At 33.0% G+C, this 25,643-nt stretch overlaps 2 protein-coding genes across 3 annotated transcripts; both read left to right on the plus strand.

Annotated features, from left to right (window-relative positions):
- Window positions 1-13,846: 13,846 nt before the first annotated feature.
- LOC141693138 (uncharacterized) lies at window positions 13,847-18,336 on the plus strand. Of its 2 annotated transcripts, none has more exons than XM_074498145.1 (5): window positions 13,847-14,254; window positions 14,372-14,455; window positions 14,892-16,682; window positions 16,794-16,938; window positions 17,519-18,336. In XM_074498145.1, the coding sequence occupies exons 3-5, from the start codon at window positions 14,895-14,897 to the stop codon at window positions 18,172-18,174; spliced, it is 2,589 nt and encodes an 862-aa protein (XP_074354246.1). In that variant the 5' UTR covers window positions 13,847-14,254; window positions 14,372-14,455; window positions 14,892-14,894; the 3' UTR covers window positions 18,175-18,336. The 2 variants fall into 2 exon arrangements, with proteins under 2 accessions (XP_074354246.1, XP_074354247.1); XM_074498146.1 differs by having other exon boundaries at window positions 13,848-14,254; window positions 14,930-16,682; window positions 17,519-18,335.
- Window positions 18,337-19,893: 1,557 nt separating this feature from the next.
- On the plus strand, window positions 19,894-25,073 carry LOC141693403 (protein CONTINUOUS VASCULAR RING 1-like). Its single transcript, XM_074498498.1, has 7 exons — window positions 19,894-20,141; window positions 21,053-21,105; window positions 22,052-22,161; window positions 22,536-22,703; window positions 22,787-22,884; window positions 23,930-24,056; window positions 24,528-25,073. The coding sequence occupies exons 1-7, from the start codon at window positions 19,974-19,976 to the stop codon at window positions 24,623-24,625; spliced, it is 822 nt and encodes a 273-aa protein (XP_074354599.1). The 5' UTR covers window positions 19,894-19,973; the 3' UTR covers window positions 24,626-25,073.
- Window positions 25,074-25,643: the final 570 nt, after the last annotated feature.

The following is a 25,643-nucleotide window of genomic DNA, read 5'->3' on the forward strand; positions in this document are numbered from 1 at the left end:
TGTAAAGAATATCTATATTTTCACACATGATACTAATCTATACCCTCAATGAGAGGGGCGTAACATATAATACAAATACGTAATAATTTATAATATATTATTATTCTAACACTGCCTCTCAAGCTGTAGCAGTGTAGGACACAATATATTTGAACTGCCCAGCTTGTTACACAATATATTTGAACTAGGTCTGTCAAAAAAATTCGAAAAATCTGATATTCGTCTGAAAAATTCGTATTCGTATCCGAGAAAAAACGGATATTATTCATATATGAAATAAAACGGATATTATCCGTATCCGAATTCGGGATATTCGAATCCGAAACTAAATAAATATATGATATTTAAATTATATAATTATATATATATATATTTTAGTTTATAGTGTGTGTAAATGCATTAAATAAATACATTTATACAAATTTCATATAATTGTGCACATACTTTATACATATATAACATAAGTATATCATTTGTGTTTAATCGTAAAAAATGTTATAAAAATCATCTTCAATACGGTTGGAACATCAAAAAATTCAAAAAATCAGATATCCGTCCGAAATATCTACATTTATATCCAAGAAAAAACGGATATTATCTGTATTCGAAATCAAGCTGATATTATCCGTATTCGAATCCGATAATTGCGGATACGGATTATCGGATGCGGATACGGATATAGGCAAATCTGTATCCGAATTATCCGTTTGACAGCCCTAATTTGAACTGCCCAGCTTGTTTCTGATGACTCGTATTCGATTTCCAGATAGGGATTTTGTAAATATATCCGCCAATTGGTTATCCGTCACACTAAATTTAGTATTTATACATCATTCAAACGGTTTCTCGCGAACATAATGACAATCAACTTCAATGTATTATGTATGCTCGTGAAAAACTGGATTTGAGGCAATATACATTATCGACTTGTTATCACAATATAATTGTATTGGTCCTTTTTATTTCTTCGCCTAACTCCTTAAGTAATTGTTTCAACCAAACTATTTCACGAGTAGTTTGAGTCATTACTCTATACTCCGATTCAGCACTAGAGCAGGCAACGATATGTTGTTTCTTGCTCTACCACGACACCATATTTCCCCCCACAAACACGCAAAAACCAGTAGTCGATCATCTGTCAAATGGAGATCCTGCCCAATCAGCATCTGAAAAGGCTTCTACATCAAGGTGACCTCGTTTCTCGTAAATTAAATCAATATCAGGAGTTCCTTTCAAATACTTTAAAATACGTACTACTGCATCCATGTGTGAAATTCATCGACAACTCATGAATTGGCTTAGTAGGCCTTATGGCCACTCTCTGGGGGGTCTGATCAGCCGGGAGGAAAAGTTCTCTGAATTCGTCACGGTGAACGCTTTACTCTTCACGAAACTTGTTTCTGTGAATCCTCTGGTCTTCACGGAACTTATTCTCTCTGACGTTCTAATCTTTATGGAATTCGTTCTCGTGGACGTCTTGGTCTTCACAAAACTTGTTTCCGTTGGAGGTCAACCCCTTCTTATGAATTCGCACAAAATTTCTCAAGGGAGCTATCAGAACAACTTTGGAAGGCCTCAAGACTCTCCTACAGAGGCTCCTGGTCGGCCTCAAGGCTTCAATTTGTAGCCTGGTCGGCCAGGGCTACTCTTGATTGAGCTTGGGGCTCTCCGGGGGTGTCCTACAGAGGCTCCTGGTCAGCCATATGGCCTCCTTTTGTAGCCAGCTGGTCGGCCAAGGGTGGTCTTAATGGACTTTGAGGCCCTCCGGGCTGTCCTACAGAGGTTCCTGGTCGGCCACATGGCCTCCTTTTGTAGTCTGGTCGGTCTGGGCTACTTTTGATTGACCTTGGGAGTCTCCTACAGGGTAGTCTGATCCGACATGAGGAGAAAATTCTGTTCTAGTGCTCGTGAGCACTCTGGCCTTCACGAAACTTATTTAGTTGAAAAGCTAATCTTGTTTTAACTTTTATAAGTTTTGCTAATCATGGTGATTAACGTAATCAGCCCTTAGCTAAGACTAATGACTTATGTTTAGTCTCAGCCAGGTTATCAGTCCTTACAAGATGCCTACGTATCTCTGTATGGTCGAGAATCAAGCCAAAAACGTAGTTCTAAGTTGAGGGGTAGAGCCCTTTATATAAAGGTGAGTCTAGGGTTAAACTTGTGTTGGGAGACTTGGTGGGCAAGTCTTCAACTTAGATGGTGATTAGGAGTCATATAAGGGAAGGAACTCCAGGACCTTCTATGTAGGACTTTGAGTCCGTTTAGGACACATGTCTCTGCTCGTCCAGCCGTATTGGGCTTAGTCCGTGAATAGCTTGTGTTCGTGGACCTTGACGACCTCTGCTGGTGGACCTTATCTACATGGGTCGTCCTAAGTCTGCTACAAGTTCGGACCAGACAGGTCTGTATTGGACTTTAGACAAGAAGCCCAAGTGTAATTAATATGATATTTAATATGTTTTTAGGATATACTTTTTATCCATATCAATGAGAGTAGTAGATTCAGACAATATTGGATACGAATCTGGACTATACGTGTATTGCATATCATCGAGTTCTGTATTAGATGAGGGAGACGAAAAGAATGACTCTGTTTCAAAGAACATAACATCGCGAGAGACAAAACTTCGACGGAGGTGGACTATAACATTTGTATCCCTTTTAAGTCCTAAAATATCCCATGAAAACACATTTTATGGCGTTTGGATCTAGTTTACCACCTCCTAGACCAAGTTTTTGTGCAAAACAAAGTGTTACCAAATGTTTTTGGCGGAATAGAGAATAAATCTTTATCAGGATAAAGAACATGATGCGGTGTTTAATTACGTAACACAGAAGATAACATTCTATTAATTAGGTAACAAGCTGTAAGAACCCCATCCTCCCAATGTATCTTTGGCACGTTCATCGCAAACATCATAGAACGTGTTGTTTCCAATAAATGGCGATTTTTATGCTAAACTACACCATTTTGTGCAGGGGTATATGCACAAGAAGTTTGCAACACAATACCATTAGAGTGGAGAAATTGAGAAATGGGTAAGGTTGTGCTATATTCTGGTGCATTATCACTTCTTAATATTTTAATGGATTTTCCAAACTGATTTTTGATTTTAGCAAAGAAAATAGTGAATATATGATAAAAATCAGACCTATTTTTCATAAAAAAATGACCAAGTACAACGAGAATGATCATCAACAAATGTCACAAAATAAAGAAATCCTCTTCGAGAAGTAGTAGGAAAAGGTCCCCATATATCACTATGAATTAAATCAAAACAAGAGTTGGCTCGACTTATCCCTCGAGAAATATAAGACACGTGTTTATGTTTACCAAGTTCACAAAACTCACAGTCTAAGGAACGCACCTTTTTGAATTCAGGGTACAAGTGTTTTTTTAGATATTGATGGGTGACCAAGCCAACAATGCAATTGAAATAAAGAAGAGGAATGAGATGATCTGGAAGTGGTAGTTGTGACAGTGGTAGTTGTGGTAGAAGTGTCATTGATGTAGTACAATCCTCCTGACTCAGTTCTCAATCCGAAAGTCCTCTTCGTCTTTTGATCCTAAAAAATACAAGATGTAGGAGAAAACGTGATAGTGCAATCAAGTTGTTTAGTTAACTGACTCACAGATTATAAACTCAATGAAAATTATGGCACATAAAAAACAGATGATAAAGACAGGTTTGGTGATGGAGAAACAATACCAATCCATTTGGTAATAGACTAGGAACTATTAGCTAAAGTTACACCAGGTAATGAGCTAGAAGAAGTCATAGTACTGAACATATAAGCATTACCCGTCATATGATCAAAAGCTCCCGAGTCAATAAACTATATCCTTTGTCCATAAGATGAAAGGTTTGCAGTAGGAGTTCCTGAAGTCCGAAAAAACACACATGTGGATGAGGATTCTGCATGATGAGAATTAGCTTGAGAGGCAGTCCACTTGATATATTCTTCCCTGGATAATGTTATTGTTCCTTGATCTTCATTCAATCTGAGATTGTTCATGCCCTCACTAAGTGCAACATTAGCCCTTCTATCCGGAGAAACACCATTAAATTTCCAATTGGTACTGTTGAGATCTTGAAGTTTAAGTTGAGTAGATTTAAGGTTGATTGTTGTTGCATCGAGAACATGATGTTCTTGAGAGGAGTTTGTGTGTTGATGATGAAATGATGATTGTTGGTGGTTGTATTAAGAGTTAGGGCGTAAACGAAACCCCGATCGCAAACGTAACCCCGTTAAAACCAACGAATCTTAACTTTAAAGTTTTTGCAGAAAGTCCCGTAGTTGACCTTTGTCTCCACAATGATAACACCTATGACGGTTACGGCCAAAACCTCCCTGAAAACTTCCTTGCCCTCCTCCTCTAGTACGACCACCTTGTAGTCCCCCTCAATCTCCAGAACCACGTTCCTGATGTCCTTGTCCTCTACCAAAATTATGTGAGAACATCGCCGAAGTATCAGAAATAGAAGAATTTGAAACAACTTTGGTAGGGCTCCCATGAGTAACTCTTAATACCCTCGCAAAAGCTTCATTCACTGTTCCCACTAAAATATTCCCTAAGATTTGAGAATGAACTACACTAATTCTGGACACAAGATACGGAGATATGTCATCATAGATAACAATTCCCTTTGTTACATCATTTTCTTAACATCAACAGTGATTGGCAAGAGCGCATTGAACTCCTCGTTAAGCTTTGAAAATTCTGGAAAATGATCAGTAACAGATTCCCCCCATACTATAATGATTTAAATCTTGAGATGCTTCATACACCCGACTTGCATTATTTTTCCTAGAATAAAGAAGGTCAAAATAAGTTTATATCTGTTTTGTTGTTTGACAGTGAGAAAATAAGTCAGACACTTTAGATTCCATGCAATCCCACAAAAGATTTACCAAGTTAGCATCATCTATATGCCAATCAACTGTTAGAAAATTAGGATTTTAGAGCTTAATTTAATTACGTTCTTGATGTTAATCCTAAAATCTAATGATTGGAAATTGTTCAACTACTAAGGTGTGTGATGGTCCATTGTGTTGTTGTGTGCTTCACACGCGCGCCCCGCCCCGCCCCGCACCGCACCGGACCGGACCGGGTCGAAGGGCGATTTGGGCGAATGTCTCGGCGTCTCGCGTACGCGAGGCGACCTGGGCGAGGATTTTATTTATTTGAGAATTATTTTAATTCGAATTTATTTATCGGTGACTGGATTATTGGGCTGGGTACTGAAATAGGCTAAGTCACTTTGTTAGTGGACTTAGTCTAAATATATTGAACCTTCAAATAATCTGATCTGTAACAAGTTCTGATATCAGAATCAGAACTTAAGAACTGATGAATAAAATCAGAACTTAACAAGTTCTGATATCAGAATCAGAACTTAAGTACTGATGAATCAAATCAGAACTTAACTTAAGTTCTGATAATAATGTGGGTGTTAATGTGAAAAGCTGTTACAAATAATTTAAATTCAAAAGCTGATCAGTTTTGTTTTTTTTTATTAATGAATTCAAAATCTGATCAGTTTTGATTTTTTCATTAATGAAGCAGTTTAATTCAGACATTAAGTGTGTGGACAGTTTCATTTTTTTACTCTCCTATAAATAGAGGTTAAAGTGAATGTATTAGACACACTACATTCTCTTCTCTTCTCTTCAACCTCTCTGCATTTCTCTCCCACAAGTCCTAAAGTGCTGATATTTTCCGGCGACTGAGGTGCTGGTCGAAGTGGAGCTTTTGTTGCTGCTGTTAACATAAACTCCGAGCTGTTTTATCCTGGTGGAGATATTGTGCGCATCCCAAACGCAGCAGGTAGGGGCAATATTCTCTTCAAGAGCAGCCAGGACTTCGAGCAAGGCCTGGTGACTCAGTTGTGATCATTTTTCTTGGCATTTTGTATCTGTGAACCTGTATTTCATTCACTGTTAAAAGTTATGGTTTCGGGTACATCTTTCTTTCTCTTTACGTCAGCAGAACTTTCCAAGTCTTCTGAATTACTCATAATTCCTCAACAAAAATATATCTCCACAAGTGTTTTTTTTATCACAAATACCAATAACTAATTCCACAATTTACTAAAATCAAAGACAAGACTTTGTAAAAAATTCACAAGTGTTTGTGAATTTGTAGATTCCCCTTTCACAAATACAAATACATTATCAGTCACTTCTTTACAAGTTAAAGAAGTCGAAGTTCTTACTTGTATAGCTTCAAATCATAAGATAGCAGACTTCTAGTATATACCCACAACACAACAATCCCGTATTTCTTCAAAATGGTGAGCTTGAGAACATTTAGAACAAAATTTATATCTTACTTTATTAGGGCAAAAATCCGTCTCCGATTCACCACATTTAGTTGAAACTAGTCACGTTTGAGCTATCGACAATAATTATAATCCCATAAAAACTTTTATCATTAAATTAAAAATCATATTCACACTGATAAACAAGATAAACACCAAAAATCTCACAAAGAATAGACTATAATCAAGCCCGCAAGGGTTGACTCAGTTGTTGGGGATAATTATTCTTTTGATTACAAGTTTTCGAATCTCAGGGGGGAATTTATGATTATGCGTCTTGAGTCAGAGATTGTCGCTTAAATTGTCGCTTAAATGCGCTTTACCTTGGTTCACGTGGTTTGCAGGCTATTACGTGAGCCTGTAAGGTTTACCCAGTGCGCACTCGAAGGGTAGCGGCTGCGGGTTTTTAACAATAAAAAAAATCAAATGTTTACGAAATAAAAGCGAGTTTTAGACTACAAAACAAAACCATAAAAATAAAAGAACTCGGACCCCTCGAAAAAAAAGAACCACACGCTTAATTGGAAAAGATAGAAAATTCAGATGCTCTGATAATTTTTAATTTAAAAATTATTTATTTTTTTAAAAAAATGATAGAAATCAAAGTTTTAATAGTAAGAGTAAGAAATATTTAAGAAAATAAAGAGATTGAAATTTTTGACCTGTGATAGGTTCGACGGCGGCCACATTTATACGTATTATGTTAATGCGATGCATATCTAAAGTGCAAAAGTAAATAAGCATATTTACAATGCGCATTCTCTGTTAAATTTAAAAAATTAGAATACTGAATACACATTCATAATTCATGTTATTCGAATTTGTAAGGTATTTTGCGTGAAACTTATTATATCTAGACGTTTTAGACATTTGTAGGCTGAAAAGTGGGTCTTTGATTTTTCACTCCAATGTTATTGCAATCTAATATTCAATATATTTAAAATAGCTAAACGTGAAATTAAAAAGTAAAAACTCTTCATCAAAAGAGAGCTGCAGTCCTGCACGAGTCCATAATTTATTATACATGCAATGTCAATTTACGACAGGGTTGTTATAGCTGTTGATGCAACGGTTGTTTCATCACTTCAAAATTCAAAATTGCAGTCAATTTAATTCATTAACAGGGACCAACATTATTACTGCATTATTTACTTCCACTTTATAATAAGAAAATGCATGATGTAACAAAACTATATAATGACATTAATGTGATGCACGAAAAGTCTGGACAGAAGTAGCTAGCTCACCAAACAGACTTCCTGTGACTGCATTTAACCATTCAGGCCATGTACTTAAAACTTCTTTTACAAGTAATTAAGGTACAATTAAGCCTAGCAGTAGGCCCACAACAAATTAAATTAGACTCGATCGTGTTTTCAAAATATATTTGCACGTACATTGTTGTACCGTTTGTTCATTTTCTGATAGATACTTCACAAATTAATCATTGATTGTTCCAAATGAATATGTATACGTACTAGAAAAATCGTATTTAAAATAATAGTAACAATTAAATATATATATAAGCACTACTATCGTGTTTGTTCAAGTGAATAGGATGAAATTGATTAAAATTGAGGAAATTAATAAGATTGGAGGGAAGATTTTAAAGAAGTTAGTGCAAAAAATATATGATGAATTAATGAAATAAAACAATAAATGGAGTATTATAATTACTCCTCAAGTTAGATATGTCTAAAATATGAAGAAAATATACTAAATACAACCAAAAAATGAATTTCTTTATCCCAACATTTCAGCATCAGCAATCCAAAATGACAAGATTAATAAATAACTGACCTAAATAACGATGATACATATATGTAAAAAGGGCGTGTAATAAATATAAAAGATGCACATAATAATGCGTATTCCTGTTTATTTATTTTTTTGAATTTAATAGAATGTGTTTCACCTTAAATACACGTATTTTGAGAATGTGTATCCCGTGTTTTTTACAGTCCCCAATGTACTAAAAGTTGTCGAGTCGTTCGAGCACTCGTTTTTAACCCCTTCATTTGACCCGATTTCATGATTTGATTAAGAATCGGTCAAAGTTCGATTTTGACTCCAAGTAATCAAAATCAAACCCGAGTTTGACTGTCTTAAAATATTTTTTTAGCTCTCCCAAAAAAAATCAATCGTGAAATTATATATCTTTGTTGTTTTAAATATTGACATTTATTATAATGATACATTATATTTTACTAAAATTATTTGTTGAGTATTTTGTCAAAAATTATTAGTATAATTAGATGATTTTATTTTTATTAGTATTATGTATAACTATGTGTTGTCTAACAAAATATGTATAAAAGTTTTAATAAACGTACACAATAATTATAATAAAATGAATTAAATGTATGAGAGATTAAATTAGTAAAATAATGATATTTAATTAGTAATTCGAATACCCGTTTCGAGTACTGTCCAAATTTCAAATACCCATTTTTCTAAAATAAAACCCAGTTAAATTGAATTTCGATTTTTACAACCTTATTTTTCCCATTATTTATCGAGGAAAATATACGTATGTGGATGCCACACGCGTATCAAGGGATACACATTTTGAAATGCATATCCTTTCATATGCATGTGTTTGATCGATATTAGATGTATGTATTGAGGTCTTTTATGTCCTTCGTACACACCTATCTAATTGATATTAAATCTCAGAATCTAGGTATTTTATGGCATTACGTTTTTAAAATGCACAATTAAAGCTATCACCCCAAAAATTTTGTCACCTTATATTTTAAATCTCATTACGCAATTTACTCTAAAAAAAACACTTGATATAGTGAAAATTTAAATTTTAACATGTTGTTACTATTTAATAATTTATCACTACATTTTTTTATCGTAGGTAACCCGCATGCGCTATCTTTGGGTGCGCACTGGGTAAATCCTACGGGCTCACGCAATAGCCTGCAACCAATTCTCCTCATGTGGGATTCGAATCTGTGAGTAAGAGGACAGTTATCTCCTCTTTAACTTTGTTCTACCGAAAATGGATTTATTTCATAGATAAGAAGTATATAGGTTTAATTGAAGGGTTTGCCTAAAATTTAATTTAAAAGAAAAATAGGCAATGGGGAGGGTTATTTTTAAATTTTAGTTTTCATTTCATGTTCTTCTGATATATATGTATCAACCAAGCATGAATGTTCAAGATTTTTCTTCTAATTTTTTTAAAATAAAAAAATATACAAAAATTAACTTCCAAAGAACTTAATTATATAAAATATTTATTTATTGATTAAATAAAAAAGAATTAAATATCAAGTAGATGATTGATTACGTTCAAAAAATTCAAGTAGATTACTCATTATAATTTGACTCAAAGTACTTATCAATTAATTTAATTTGATCATTTGGATAAAGTTGAAAATCAAATGACCCAAAATTGAAAAATAGTATAGCTCGTTTTGAATTTAGGCTCTGTTTGAAATTACTGTTAAAAATTGTTGTGCTGTTAAAAAAAGTGCTGCCGGAAAAAGTGCTGTTGTAAAAATCAGATGACTGTTTGGTAATTTTTTTGATACGTATATGTTTTGATGCAAAAAATTAAAAATAATGATGCTTTTGATAAGGTTTGATGGTTTCACCTGCTTCACGCAACAGCTGAAAAGCAGCTTTTTCTAAAAGCATGGGGGACTTACTTTTTCTAACAACAGCTTTTAAGCCAAAAGCATTTTTCAGAAAAGCAGTTTTTAAATTTTACCAAACAGTTTTTTAACTGTTTTTCAGCGAAAAGCTGTTGTTGATGTCTGTAACAGCAATACCAAACGCACCCTTAATATGGTTTTTAAAACTTATTATTTAATTCATGAAATCATGATGAAATTTGACTTTGACTTTTCTTACTTGAGTTATTTTTGAGATTTTAAAGAATTAAAAATGAGATTTCATCTTAATTCTGTGAGTCAGATAATAAATTTTAATAATCATATTGAAGCGTTGAACAAGCTCTATCGTCGTATTTTAATATTTTTCGATTTTGACTAATTTCAATTTTCGTTTTTAATGAAATGATCAAATTAAGTTAAGCAATAATGATTGAATTAAATTTATAATGAATAATCTACTTACTCAATAAAAGTATAGTCAATCTTACTGCGAAATTATCGCAGTACATGTCCTCTCGAACCCGCACGCCACATGGAAGTCTGTTGTATCTTTGATTTAACTTGTCAAGTATATATTACTAGTAAATGCATAAATGACTACTTACAACTCAAATAATTCATTATGTAAATTAATACCGGTAAGTTATAAATATTTACATAATAATATTAATGACACTAATTAATTAGTTATTCAAATATTTATATTTTAGAGAAATGTTAAGTTCCCAAAAAAAATTTCAAATGCCTATGTGTCACGTTATAGATAGTAACTTTCCTAATAAAAATACGAGACCCGCGTGTATATATATGCGTTCACAAATCAAAAATCACTATGTATTTGACCCTTCATTCCATAAATTTTTTGGGGAAATTTTTTTGGGAAACATAACACTACTCTATATTTTAACGGGGTGAAGATATTGGAGATTAAGTCTTTATAAAGAGAATAATATTTTACAAGAAAAAACTCCGAAAAAGAGCTTGTTCATTCCTTTTCCGGAAACCCGTAAAATATTTTATACACGTATTTGTTTTAGGTACAAAACTAACAAAGTTTGTAAATAAAACAATCCATAGATAAATCTATTATAGTGTTCTAAATTTTTTTAATTCAACCGATTAATTCCTTGCAAAATGCCTGATCGATTCAATTTTTGAAATCCGATTAATCCTTACGAATTTTCCTTTATTGGAGTATATATAATTATTTATTAAAATCAAAATACTACATAAATTTAAATATAAATAATTATAGAAAAAAGGTGTAATAAATATATATTTGTTACAAAAAATAGGAAATATAATCATAATAATATATTAAATATAATTTAATATTATAATATATCCGATTTTTACTTCGATTAATCCTTCTAATTAATCCCCGATTTTCAATTAATTCCAAATAAAAAATTCGAACAATTTTTCCCGATTTCCGATTTTTACGACACTTCTTATATGACTTGGTAGAGCATCTCCAACATTATAGAACTCTTAACTAAAAATCATCAATAATACTATAAATAAAAAATATAGAGATTATGTAAAAAAATCTATCTCCAATGTACATTCAACTTATTTATAAATATAGTCTCTTGATGTTGGCTATATTTGTTGAACCATCGTAGACCTGTAAGAAATTGTAAAAAAAATTCTAATTATTTATTACCATATTGAAGTAATATATTCTATTTATCATAAAATAAAATTTTAATAGTATACAATTTTTTAAAATATAGCTAACCAATATAGCCAATACCATCGAAGTATAATATCTTACATATTTAACAAATTTTACATATTATCTTATAGGTCCAATTCAGCTAACCAATTATAACCAACACCATTCGAGATGCTCTTACAGATTCAACAAATTTTACATATTGTTTTACATGTGCAATTTAGTCAACCCACCAATCATAACTATAACCATCGGAAATGCTCTTATTATAAATGTTAACGCTCAAATTCGTTAAGATATCGTTTTACGTAAAAACTACCACCAAAATGAGGGCACCGTGTTCCAGATTAAATGGCCATTTGAGAAATCTTAAAATAAGTAACTTATAATTTTAAATTAATAAGTGGCTTAAAAGTGATAAGTATATAATACTTATAAGTTAGTTAAGTGTGTTGGTTAATTTTACTTATAAGTCAGAATTTTTTTTAACTTAAATGAACTAAAATAAATATTTTTTAAATATTATTATCTCTTTTTTTTATCGTAGATAACACGCAGCCGCTACCCTTCTCTGACTCAGAAGACATAATTTATTTCTCTCATGGAGATTCGAACATGTAACCAAGAGGATAGTTATCCCTTTTTAACCAACTGAGTCAACCCAATTCATGACTTTTAAATTAACTTAACATTTAAAAACATAAATTTTAAAATTAAAATTAATAAAAAAATTGAAAAACAAAATTAATTGAGAAAAAATACATCGTTACTAACATTTAACTTATCAACTTATAAATTACAAATTCAACTTATAAGTTGAATCGACAAACATTCATCGATACAGGCTTATAAGCTAATAAGCTACTAATTCATCGGTGAACAGGCCCAAGAGCATTACATTTACATAACAATCTTGGCCTACGCCTATCTATAGTCGTGAAGAGATAGATCGGATAATTTAATATATATAATATAAATAATTTGTGAAATTATGTATTTGAATTTGATTGTTCGACAAAAGAAATATAAAAATACACTAATACACGAGAGTATAGGATATAATTGAAAGAAAATTAAGGTAGCTAGTAATTGACCATACCCACAAATTAACACTTTCAGTGTGACAAACTAACCATACAAACAAATAAACACTTATTAATGGTGACAAACCGACAATATTAAAAAAAATAGCTTACTTGCTAGTTGCCTTACTCTTTACTTACATTATTATTTTAAAGGGTATTAAGATCAAAATTACAGTAACATCTATCCCCAGAAAACATCCCATAAAAACCAGCATTATAAAATGCATAGATTACAGATCTTGATTCATGCACCCTGGAGAGAACTTTTCATTTATTACAATATGAGCCCACACAATTTATTACTACTATTTTAATGCTCCAGAACTTTTATAGTTTTAAATTTTAATATAGCTTTAAAATCTAAAATTTCTCATTATTTCATAAACTTATATTCATAACTATTTTAAGAGTAGTGCTAAGTTTCCCAAAATGTTCCCCAAATATTTTACCTGAGGTGACTAATATGCATAGAGTTTTAATTTGTGAGCGTATATTTATGCACGAGGGGTCCCATTATATATTTACGAAGGTTGTTATCTATTATGTGACACATGGGGGATTTTTGGAAATTTTTTTTGGGAGACCTAATATTTCTCTTATTTTAATGCTCCAGAACTATTATATAAATTTAAATATTATTTGTAATAGATATTATTTTTATTACTAAGAAGATTATAGATCAAGTAATTACACACAAACACAAATGGGAGTTTTTTATATAAAAAAATCAAGATATCATAAATAAAATATATTTTTTCAAAAAAAATCTTACCAATATCTTATATTTGGACCGAAGAAAGCAATGTCATTAAAGTATAATTTTACCAATATCTTATATTTGGACTCAAGAAAGTAATGTCATTAAAGTATAATCTTACCAAAATCTTTTATTGGCCTTCAATATCATGACAAATTCTTATTATCACTTTTTAAAAGAAGACAATAATTACTTTTTCATAATCATAACAAATTTAACTCACATCATCAAAAAAAATGATAAGCACTTCCTTATTTAATCCAGGTTCAATTCTCGTTTACCCTGAATCCAGCATGTAGGAGGGAAAATGGAGGGAGGCTAATATGATGGTTTCCTATTCACTAACAGCACACAATAAGTTGTCTCTTTCTAGCAAGTGGTCACATACTTCCCTCTCTTACCTTTTGAATAGATTTTGCTTCCTCTGTTCTACTTCTACTGTTCTACATGAGTAAACACACATAAAGACAATTTGTTTCAATCACTACTTTAATCACAACTACTCTATCTTTCAACCATTTTTTTTGTTTGGTTGTACCCACCAAGAAATCATTTATTATTCCAAGAAAAATAAAACAAAACACAACCAAATCTTTCTTTGTTTTGCAAACTAATTATTTCCAGATAGATAGTGTAGATATAGATATATGATCATAGGGACATATAGCTTATATTTGCCATAGCTTTGGTTGGTATACTTACAGAAAGTCAATAACATTATTGAGTCAATATTAAACTGCTTGGATCTGAATCATCTGTTGACCAGATACATATTGCAGGTTGGTTAGATTTTCTTGTAATAATGTAAATGTGTTTAGTTTTGTTCTCATTTTTTGAGTGTTTTAAGTGATTTTCTCACCTGGTTTTTTTTGTTATGGTTAAATTTCGATTTTCAGGTAGACGAAGGCTAATGAGGTTGATCAGTGTTGAATGACACCTTGCTAGTTGCTATTTCAGATACTTGTTTTCTTGAATATAAGGTACAATTATCCTGTATAATATACATAAAAATGTCGAAACAATGTCGAATTTAGTGTGTTTGTGTGTGTACAAGAACTTCTGTTGCCATTCATGCTTGGATCCATCTTAACATAAGAAAATTTTTCACTCTGCAAAAGATTGTTGGATTTTTTGTTGAATTTTCAGTTTATCAAAAGTCATCTTTGATGTTATTGTTATCAATGTGATATGTAATATATTTGTTTTCTTTACAAGATTATATAATACATATTTAGTTCCTCCTGGCGGCAGTTTTGTCCTTATTTTGCAAGTATCCCAGTGGCTAACAGATGAACAAGTGTTACTATATTCCATCTGCATAAGTCTTGATTAGGATACATAACACTTGAAAAATACAAATGGCAAATCTTAGTTATACCATTAGCATCTGACTGTTTCAATTTTTCTTTTTAATAGACAATGCCACAAGATAATCTGAGATCAGTTGTATACAGATCCTTTGTCACTTGCGATGATCCCAAAGGAGTAGTAAATTGTGGGATTAGAAAACACAAGACTTCTAGAAAAGTACAGGAGGAGATTGCGGATCCAAAAATGCTGAAGAAGGTAAATAAATCAACACCGTGCAATGAAGAGAAGAAAGAGGTGGTTTATAAAGGGGAAATGGAAGAGTCAGATCGTGCATCATCCTTTCAGTTAATGGAGGTATCCAGGGGAGCTCAAAAGCTAAACCGAGTGATAGATTCGTGGTCTAGGCGTGCTAGCTTTGACGGGCAGTCTAAAGATTATGCGAAAGACATGTTGATGGGCGCTCTTGATCTACAAGATTCTCTTGTCATGCTTAGTGAATTGCAAGAAGCTTCACAGTATAGGACAAAGTTGAAGAAAAAGGAGAAGGAAAAGCCTTGTGTCAGTAAATTTGATGAAGTGGGAATTGAGAAAACTAGTTCTGATAGATTCGGAAATCCGAAGTACCAACATCCAAGATCTTCTGCTGATGGATCTTCTAGGGATTGTTATGATGAGCTCCGGGAAGTTATCAGGGACAGCCTTGCTAGACAAAATTTGTTGCCACCTCAGTCATCTAGAGAGAATGCAAGACAAAATTTGTCGACACCTCAATCTTTTAGAGAGAATTCTTATTTTGACAAAAGAAATATGAACTCATATGTCGACATGCCCTCCACTAGTTCATCAAGTATATCTTCAATGACCTACTCTCATGATTTTGCTTCTTCTGTAAGTACTAGCTCATCAAAGATTCCAGAGGGAAAGCCAAGGACCTCAAATTTGGTAGCAAAGCTTATGGGTTTAGAAGATATTTCATTAAAACCTTTGCAGCCTGCTTCACAAAAGCATTTGCAGAGAGAAAGTGTTTTGATTCAGACGCCAATCTTTGATGTTGATATGCACAAGGGAAGAAAACCTCCGGTTGTTGGTCAAAAGACAGACAGGGCATATATGACACTGGAAGAAATCATTGAAAATATGCAATTTCAAGGACTCTTAAAAGGCAATCAGACTCAGGCATATCATCCAAAAACTTCCTATAAAGAAAGAAAATTTAGCTATGATGCCTCACCTATCGTGCTAATGAAACCTACGTATCCAGGTATAGAAGCTAAAAAGCACTTTCCTCGTAAATTTATCCCTGATGAAGCAGCTTTGGACTCTGAGATAAAGCGGAGATTTTGGAAAACAGAAGAAGAGATTACCTCTAAAATACAGGAGTATCCTAAAAGGCCTTTGAACTCTTATGAATTACGCAGAAAGTTGCACTCTGGAGAACCTGTAGTGAAAAAGTTATCACCGGAAAAAGAAGCCAAAACAAGTAGAAATGTACTAGCAAAGCCAAGGGATATAAAAGTCATTAAGGAGAAAAAACTGTCTTCTAACAAGATGAATGCATCTGTACCTTCAAGTCCTATACTACCGAAGGAGATGGTTGAGAAGAAAATTGACAAGATCCGTAAGGCTACAAGTAAGAAACCGGTGGAAATTGAAAAAGTGAAATGTAAAAATGTTTCTAAAAGTCCTGGGCAGGACAATGTCCCTATTACGAAACCAAGAAAGTCTGATACTGGATCTAGCATTTTGAGCAATAGTTCTGTTCCTCAACGAAAAAGCACAGATCTGAGTTCCACAATAAAGCAAAAAAAAGCAGCATTGTCTTGTGGCGAAAGTTTTCAGAAAAGAAGTGTGAAGAAGCCTGTAAAGGATCCCTCAACTGCTAACATAAGTATTCTTGTAAGTTGGAGTCATTTCATTCAGTAAACTATTAGGTTTCATTTTCATTCTTCCTGTCATGTTTCCTGTTATGTTTAACAGAAACCTGAATAGTTGCAAAACTGAATGCAGGTACAAAGTATAGTTTGCAATGATGACGATAAGTTGACTGACATCAAAGAGAAGTCTGCTACAACTACGACAAAAATAGACAGTGCACCAGCTATGCAACTTGTTTCTGAAGATAAAACCAATGTTTTTGAAATTCTTAAAATAGGTGAGAAACGTACTTCAGAAACAGTACATTTGATTGTGTATCTGGTGTGTGCATGCATTTTGTAGAATGTGATATCAACTGGTACTTGTTAAGGATGTGTTCAATACAATTTGGTGATATTCTTAGATTTAGATGCTCAATTATGTGAGCTTGAATAAAATCATGTCTAAGAAAAGGTCCCTCTTCAACCAATCTTGCTCCTGGCAGTTAGCATCCTAAAAAGAAGAACTTGCAGTATTGAGCATTCTTGTTTAAGAGTCCATGTGAGAATTATGGTTTACTGTTTAATTTTTGAGTTGTTAGAGCAAATTTCAATCCCTTTTTTGGTTCATGTCGTATAGATACGATTAAGATTAGAGCTTTTGCTTCAGCATCTGATTATATGGTGGTGTCAAATTGCTTTTGACCGTATTTCACACCAACACATACATATCATTTTTTCCGTACAAGGAAACTTCAAGATAGTTAGTAGGGAAGTAAAAATTCTTTTGCGAGTGAGTTTAATTGTTCTATATGATTTCCCCTCTCCCCATTCTATTTCCTCATAGTAGCTTGTGACACCATCTCTCTTTGATTGTAGATACCTGTGATGACAGCCTCAATGAATTATGTGAAGATACAATACAGCCCTCCCAACTTGAAAATGGCACAATATATCCTGATGAGCCGAGGGAACAGAGCAAGCATGACGTTAAGGAAAGTGATGTCTTCCAATTAAATACCACCACAGACACACTATCACGAACTCCAGAATCACTCCCGCAGGTAGAGGGGCCATTTGAGAATTGTGATGCATCTCAACCAGCAGTCTTACCAGCATTGACTGGCTTACATGATGGTGCCATAGTAGATTCCAAACTCTTACAGGACTATGCCAATGAACTATTAGAGAGCAAAAGCCAAAGATACAAACCACTTATAAACCAATCGTCACATGTACCCATGGATGGTTCATCACTTTGCATGTCAAAAGATAAGATGATGGAAGAAGCTCGTATCGGGATGGAAAACCTAAAAAGCTATAGTGATCCTGGAGTGATTAGTGTTCCTGCTGCAGATATTGTGTTCTCAGTGCTTCAAAGAGATCTGCGCTGCAAGGGACTGGCTGCTGGAGTGTGGGATCTCGGTTGGCAGGGAGGATTTACATTGGATGAAGTTGAGCAAATAGTTAGAGACTTGGAAAAGCTAGTAATTAGTGAGTTGATTGAGGAGGTTCTTGTAGATTCTGTTATCTAGCAATATATACCAACTCATCATCTTTACTTTGTCATGTACATTTACTAAATCTTAGTCTACACAGAAGGTATGCATATAATATTGTTCATAAATTATTCTACATGAGTCTATAACAGAAAGCCCTGGAATTAATTTGATATGATGAAGTCCCCTGGTAATGAGTAATGACTGTCCAGAAATCTCACTCCTTAAATGAACTGCAAGTTTGCAATGAGCATACCATTGATTGTGAAAGTGTGTATAACATATTAAATATATAACATGCACACTTTATAACTTCTCATGGTCAAACTATCTTTATCGCTTCCTTTACGGGAAATCGAGTGTTCAAACCTTGTTTGAGTACGTCTCATTATTCGGAAAAAGAAATTATTTTCCCTCTACTGAGCACTGACACCACTAGCTGTAAAAACAACTACCACTTTACTGATCTAAGCTGTGTATTTCAATGAACTTGTTGAAAGTATGGAAATGCTTATATGTTGATGCCTGATACTCTGAGAACTGAAAGATGCATACTATTTTAACAGAAATGCTGGCACATTGGCACTCCCTAATTTAGATTCTATCATTGAGAGATTAAGATTATAAGATATTAAAAATTAGAAATTACTTGAACTAACTATATTCAATAATTGAACATTGGTAGTCCATAGTAACTGCTTAGAACAAGCATCCAACATGTGTTGTGTTGTTCTTTCAACAATGCAAAGAGCTGTCAAAACTAATAATATAACTGGTGTCAAGCTGTTCACTGCCAGCAAAATCACTAATTAAGTAATATATCAATTACATTTTTTTTCTAAATACTGTACTTGGCGCTTTCAACTTCATAAATATTTGGAGTCTACAAAATGAAACATTATGGGGTGAAGGACAAATTTAGCCTATTTTTACACAAAATTGACAAAAATAACCAATTTCTGAAAAGTTGGCCAATTTTGGCCGATGGGATACCAAGTCAGTGGAGTATCCACTTTATATAAGATACCCAACTGCCAGTGGAGTATCCCATATATGAAATACCCAACTACCAGTGCAGTATCTTATACAAATTGGGATAACCTACTGACAGTGGACTATTCAATCGGCCAAAATTGGCCACTTTTTTCAGAATGACTATTTTTGTTAATTTTTTTCAAAAATCGGCTATTTTTGTCATTTTTTCACATTCTTCTGACCCAGTGAAAAAAAATCATAATTTAATTATTAATTGTTTAAAATTTACATCGCACATGTACCGAAAAAATTTAACTTTGCTCAATGAGTATTTTATTTAAGAATTGATATCAAACAATAACATTTAAAATATTAATCAATTTTAAAAAATTATTAAAATACTACTTCATAAATTTTTACAATTTTACTATCTTTTAAAAATATTTTCAAAAATTCAGTATATAACCAAAAACAAAGAGATATGTATTTTTTTTTACGTTTTTCGAAAAGTGATTGATTTTTTTTTGTTGTTGTTTTTGATTGCATTGCAAAACTGTACTTTTGCAAAAATAACTTTAAAACAATGGTATTTTTTCAAAAAAGCCCCTTATTTTATTATGCATTTTAAAAATTCAGGTGCATTTGAATTTGAAAAACTCTCATAAACTTGATTTTATTTCAGAAGAATTTGTAATTTTTTGTTTAAGATGTGCGTATATTTAAAATTTGGGACTATTGAATTTTCTTCATTTAAAAAAAGAAAATAAATTGACATTTTCATGCCACTATCTTTCTAACGACTTTCAGTGATCTATATACAGAGAGAGAGAGAGAGTTGTGTGTACTGTATATGTGTTTGAATGTGTGATGCTTATATTGCGATGACTACAAGAGTAGAGAGAGATCGAGAACTTCTTATACCAGTCGCCGGCGATTCATCCAACTCCGGCGAAGATGACGACAGCATCTCTTCCAAGCCTTCTTCTTCCTCCTCCGTTTCTTCGTCTCATCACTCCTCCGGCCGCGAGGTTATCTCTCTCCCCCTCTCTCCCTCCCTTACTCTCTCCTTCTCTCTCTCTCTCTCTCTCTCTCAATTTAATATGTAATTCATTATAATTGTCACTTGTTTGCCAAATTGCAGTCATATATAGTAGTTTCTTAGCCAATTTAGATGATATTCGATGCTCTCATGTTTTTGTTTTGCTGTATTGAGTCTAATTTCAGTTTATTAGAATTGTGTATTTTCTATTTAACCTAACTGATGCTGGAAATATCCACATAAAACTCAGTATTTAGTTTTTACATCTTTAATTTCGGCAAATTATTGCATTGTGGAAATAAGTAATGTCTTAATTAATCCCGTGTTCGTCTGAAGATTGTGTTTCGTCTCCATTGCGTTATGAAAAAAGGATTACGATTTATCCTACCTTGCTTCTTGCAGTTCTTTACAAACGTCTGTATTTGATTGGTTGTATGTTAACTTTAAACCTTTGCTTTAGAATGTTCTATATTAATAAAACCAACATATGCTTGTTACTATAAGATTTGTTTCCAAATTTCAGCTGGTGTAGTAGTGTAATAATTGTTATTATAATTAACACTGACGACTGACAAAAATTTTGAATATCATTTTGAGACATAAATTTAGTTATTCTGTTCAGTTGCATTAAATTTTAGACTATTGCAGATGCAATATGCGCCCATCTAATACAGTAAAATGTTAATGGTATCCTATCCTGCAAAGTAGACCCTAGTAGCGTCATCGTTAAATTAGCTGAACTTCGTGACAAATCAAAAGTAATGAAGAAAACTTTAATAAATCTGTTGCGTTTTTCGTGTCTCTTTGATTGAAGCAAAGTAATACAATAACCCTGTTTTGACTTTTGTAACTTGATCTGTTTTTCATTTAGAAATAACAGTTCTCTTTTCTTTCCTGTAGACATTTTACAAAGTCATTAGGAGCTGGGCTTCAAAAAAGTTCATGACTGGATGGTGAGTGAGCTTTCATCTTCTCCTATTCCTTCGACTTTCAGACATTCACAATAATGCTTAATATAAATATTTTGTTATGGCATGTCTTTAGTTGCGTCCTTAAGGACTAAAGGGTTACTCATACAACATCTTTTGGTATAGCACAAGTTCTTTATGTCTTTGTCTCAAGTTGTTGAACAGACTATTGTTTATGTTGAAGTTAATTAAACAAATGACAGAGCAATTGGTGATGCGATAATTGTCTTCTGATAATCAAGTGTTTGACTTGAAGTCAACTTAATTTGTTTTTAGTGTTTGAGTACCTTGCTTGCAAGTTATGAGGCTAGCACAAGAGTAATTTCCTAGGTTATGAAGATTGAATTATATATTTAAACAAGAATCTGAAATGAACTATTAGGTTAATTGAAAGATCTCCCACCTTTGGTGCATCCTTTACTAAATTTAGAAACTTCTTACAAAGACGAGTTCAATTAAAAAAGCTATCTGCATTGTGGTTTCAAGATGTACGTAAATATGAATTATATGCATCCAAGTTGTAAGAGGACCAAACTTTATGTTCAATTTCTGATGATATAATATTATTAAAGAATACTCACAGTTTTAGCTCTTTCCAAAATCTAACGTTGTGGTTGAATTTTAAGAAATAGTGCCCAGTGCCCACAGATTGCAGTCCATGTAGGTACTTTCATATGCTAATATAAATGGAACCTTTCATAAGGATGGAGATAGCTTAGTGCCTGAAATTTTAATGTTTGTCTCAGGATATTTATATATTAATATATTACAAGTTACCTTTTAAAAGTATATATGTGATATCTTAGATTTTCACAAAAGAAAGTAGAGGTATTTAAATGCTTCAGTATTTTTGACGTGCACATATATAAGGTTTTTAATCGCTTCATACTGATTGCCTTTCTGTTATGACCAACATTGACTTTTTCTGCAGTGTTATCCTGTTGCCTATAGCGATTACCTTCTATATAACATGGTGGTTTATTCACTTTGTTGATGGTTTCTTCTCTCCTATCTATGCACATCTCGGAATTGATATATTTGGTAAGCGTACACAAAGTTTCCTTTTCCTTCATTTTATTTACAGGAAAGTTATGTCAAATCTCGGGTGATGGAATCTTTTTAAACTACAATCAGACTGTAAAGTGTTAGTACATAGATGACCGGTTACACCATCAAATAATTGAAAGCGATTACTTGGTATTTTTTTTGTCTGCTCTAAAAATAATGTAACCATGTAGTAGTTTATATAGCTTTTAGGTCAACTTTTGAAATATTATGGTTTTTTTTATATATTATGCTTGTTATTAGTTCATGCAATTCGGTTATAGTGGCTGTTGTAACTTGTAAGTATATCAAAAGAAATCAATCTTACTATTCTTATTCAGCTAAGTATCTACTTGCTTTTACTTGTTCAGGTCTCGGCTTCATCACTTCCATCACTTTTATATTCTTGGTTGGCGTTTTCATGTCCTCATGGTTAGGGGCATCAGTACTGAGCCTTGGGGAATGGTTTATTAAACGAATGCCATTTGTTCGTCACATCTACAGTGCCTCCAAGCAGATCAGTTCAGCCATATCACCAGGTGTGTTTAAATTAGTTTCGAACTCGTGTTGCTTGAGTCACAACGATATTGGTCGTAACTGTTTTTACTTCAATAAGTAACAGATCAAAACTCACAAGCCTTCCAGGAAGTGGCCATTATACGGCATCCTCGTATTGGTGAATATGCATTTGGCTTCATCACATCATCTTTTGTTCTCCAGGTTCGTCATTTATCTTAGATTTCTGTTTTCCTAATTGAAAACAAATATAAATAGTATTAAGATCTCCCTTTAACATTTTTCAGTTTTTCCTAGACTACTTAGTTGCAAAATCCAAACAGACCCGAGCGAAATAGTGCAATTTGAATTAAATATTGTGACGTACTGATAACCACAAGGCTGGGAATCTGTGACAGGACATTGGTTGTTACCTTTCACCATATTATCTATTACACTGAAAAAGATTTGAATGTTATTTCAAGGATAATTTTGGGATACTTCCTTTACCCTTATTTCCTTGTCAGAAGTCTACACTGGGGTTTACATTCTGTCCCATTTTGCGTTTTCTTTCTGAGCTTAGAGTTCAGACTAATCTTATTGGCGCAATCTTCATTATTAAACCTTTTGGTTGAAACTCGACTTAATCAAGTTTGATCTCTGATGTAAGTTTTGAAGTGCTGGAGATTGGGAAGTAGGACTACGTAAGTTCATGCTTTTACTCCTCTGGACTGCAGAAGGATATTATGGATAAATGCGGCTTGCTGTCACTTGTCTTCTTTATACAGCATAACTACTTTAAGTAAAAGTTGTATTCTCTCAGTTTCCAGTAAGGTGCATTTAAGTGTTTTTTTAACAATGGATATGAGTTCTTGCCATTGCTTCGCCAAACAATTAAATTTTAGAAGAAAGATGAACATTTAAAATAATAATAAGTAATAGCAGTAAACAAGTAAAAAGTGACAATAGCAGAGCTATATGTTAAGTGTAGTCTACACCTAACATATTGTGCAGGGTTTTGTTTATCCTAATAAGCACCAACATTATCTTATATGAAACATTAGGTTACTTTCTTCATGAGAAGGTTTCTTCAGTGTCTATGAACAAGTGCAAAATTTTGTTTGCTATAATAGTGATAATTTAAATTAGCTACAAGCTTCTTACAAGTAATTAAGCAGTAACTAATTGTACGTGGATTTGATTGTTCACTTATGCTGAATTTTGCTTTTTTGTTTAACCTGGCTCACCTCTCTCTCATCTTTTGTTCCAGAATCAATCAGGAGAGGAGGAACTGTTTTGTGTATATGTCCCTACCAACCACCTTTATATTGGTGATATATTCATGGTCAATGCCAATGATGTCATAAGACCAAACCTGTCAGTAAGAGAAGGAATCGGTAAGTCCCAAGCGATTGCTTGAACTCTTTTTCTCGGAAACTTTTAATATATACTAGGCATGCTCTTAGTTTTCTATATTTAATTATTGTTTTGCATATATAGGACCTCTGTTTACGAGATAGAGATAGTAAAATTTTAGTATGTAATATTCTCACCGGTCCTTCCCTCCTTGAACACATGTTAAAGCCATTTTGGCTGCTGCTTAAATGTGTGTATATTTCACAGTTATTAAAAAATTTATTTGGTTTTTATCATGTTACTAAAAAGTACGAATTATTTAGTTTGCTATTCTTAGGCGGTGAAGTGAGATGAAACCTTAAATCTATGTTTTTTACTGTTGTTCGTGCTTATTGACTATCAGGAAAAAAAATCAGAGGGAAACTAAAAGAGAATGAAAATGAGAAAATAATATATTTGAACTTAGTAGATTTAGTATAGTAACTTGTTATATGATTTTTTTGATCTTGCAGAAATTGTAGTATCTGGAGGGATGTCAATGCCCCAAACTCTTGCAACACTGGATCTAAGGACGGTTCATGTGGATAGAAGTAGAAGTGACAGAACCTGAGTGAGGAGAGGCATTAGCTTCAGTAGAGTTCTTAACACTATGTGATCCAAATTGAGATCCATTTGCACCCAGCCTCAACTTCTGTTGGTATCTTAGAGATTCCAGTATTCCCTTACGCTCCCATTCAGATATATATGCAGTCAAATCAGGTCACAAAGTAGATTTTGATCACATCTGTATAATTGGATCCCCGTACAAAATGTAGGGAATCGGCGTACCTATAGAATATAATTTCAGATTCAAATATGTAGTTTGATTTTGATAGACACGTGATTTTACATTTTCCTCATTTTTCTGGACAGGCTGCCATATTATTCTAGCTGCAAACTGTAATACTTCTGTAGGTTACTATTACTATCATCTTTCGCCAAGTAAAAAAATTAAATCTTTTCTTTGTGCAAATATGCACTGTAATGCATGGGAGTTAGCCAATTCAGCCATTATACTACCTTTTTCACAAATCAGACTTGTGTGCTCTAGTGCCTTTTTTTTAATTTGATTCACTTGTTATGGTTAAACTACTCAGGTTTCCCCGGACCTATGGGTCTTGCTGTTGAGTTTTATTTACTCGCACCAACCACCAAGTACTACTTTTGTAATGGTTTTCAATCTAATAACAAAATTAATAGAGCTCTTATAAGAACCAATTTTATTTACATATTGAAACTTGAATACAGGTATCTTCCACTCTTTCAGTGTTCATGTTTACTTATTGAGGATCAACTACTTTCAGGTTGAACACCAGGGACTTCTTGTAACACGATTGCTAGGCCCTTGTCAGTTAACAATGGTTTGATTCTCTTTCAATGTATTGAAGAAAATTGCATATTTCATGTCATGGCATATTTTAAACATAGTGTTGTGTAGTCTTAGATAGATTGTAGAACATGGGTGTAATAAGAGTACCAAGTTCCCAGGAAAACTTAACCTTTTAATTTCTTGTAAACAATAGATGAAAAGAACAAGTGAAATAACGGGAAAATGAACTTGTAAGTTGTAATTATTTAAAAATATAGGA

The sequence above is a fragment of the Apium graveolens genome, chromosome 10, assembly GCF_009905375.1.
Source record: "Apium graveolens cultivar Ventura chromosome 10, ASM990537v1, whole genome shotgun sequence".
NCBI classification, from domain to species: domain Eukaryota; kingdom Viridiplantae; phylum Streptophyta; class Magnoliopsida; order Apiales; family Apiaceae; genus Apium; species Apium graveolens.

Excerpts from the sequence above, each read along its gene's own strand:
- LOC141693138 (XM_074498145.1), top strand. The coding sequence starts at position 14,895 with ATGCCACAAGATAATCTGAGATCAGTTGTATACAGATCCTTTGTCACT. Across the intron at positions 16,683-16,793 it reads CTGCTAACATAAGTATTCTT|GTACAAAGTATAGTTTGCAA; the intron begins GTAAGTTGGAGT and ends AACTGAATGCAG. Across the intron at positions 16,939-17,518 it reads TTTTGAAATTCTTAAAATAG|ATACCTGTGATGACAGCCTC; the intron begins GTGAGAAACGTA and ends CTTTGATTGTAG.
- LOC141693403 (XM_074498498.1), top strand. The coding sequence starts at position 19,974 with ATGTGTGATGCTTATATTGCGATGACTACAAGAGTAGAGAGAGATCGA. Across the intron at positions 20,142-21,052 it reads ATCACTCCTCCGGCCGCGAG|ACATTTTACAAAGTCATTAG; the intron begins GTTATCTCTCTC and ends TCTTTCCTGTAG. Across the intron at positions 22,162-22,535 it reads TCTCGGAATTGATATATTTG|GTCTCGGCTTCATCACTTCC; the intron begins GTAAGCGTACAC and ends TTACTTGTTCAG.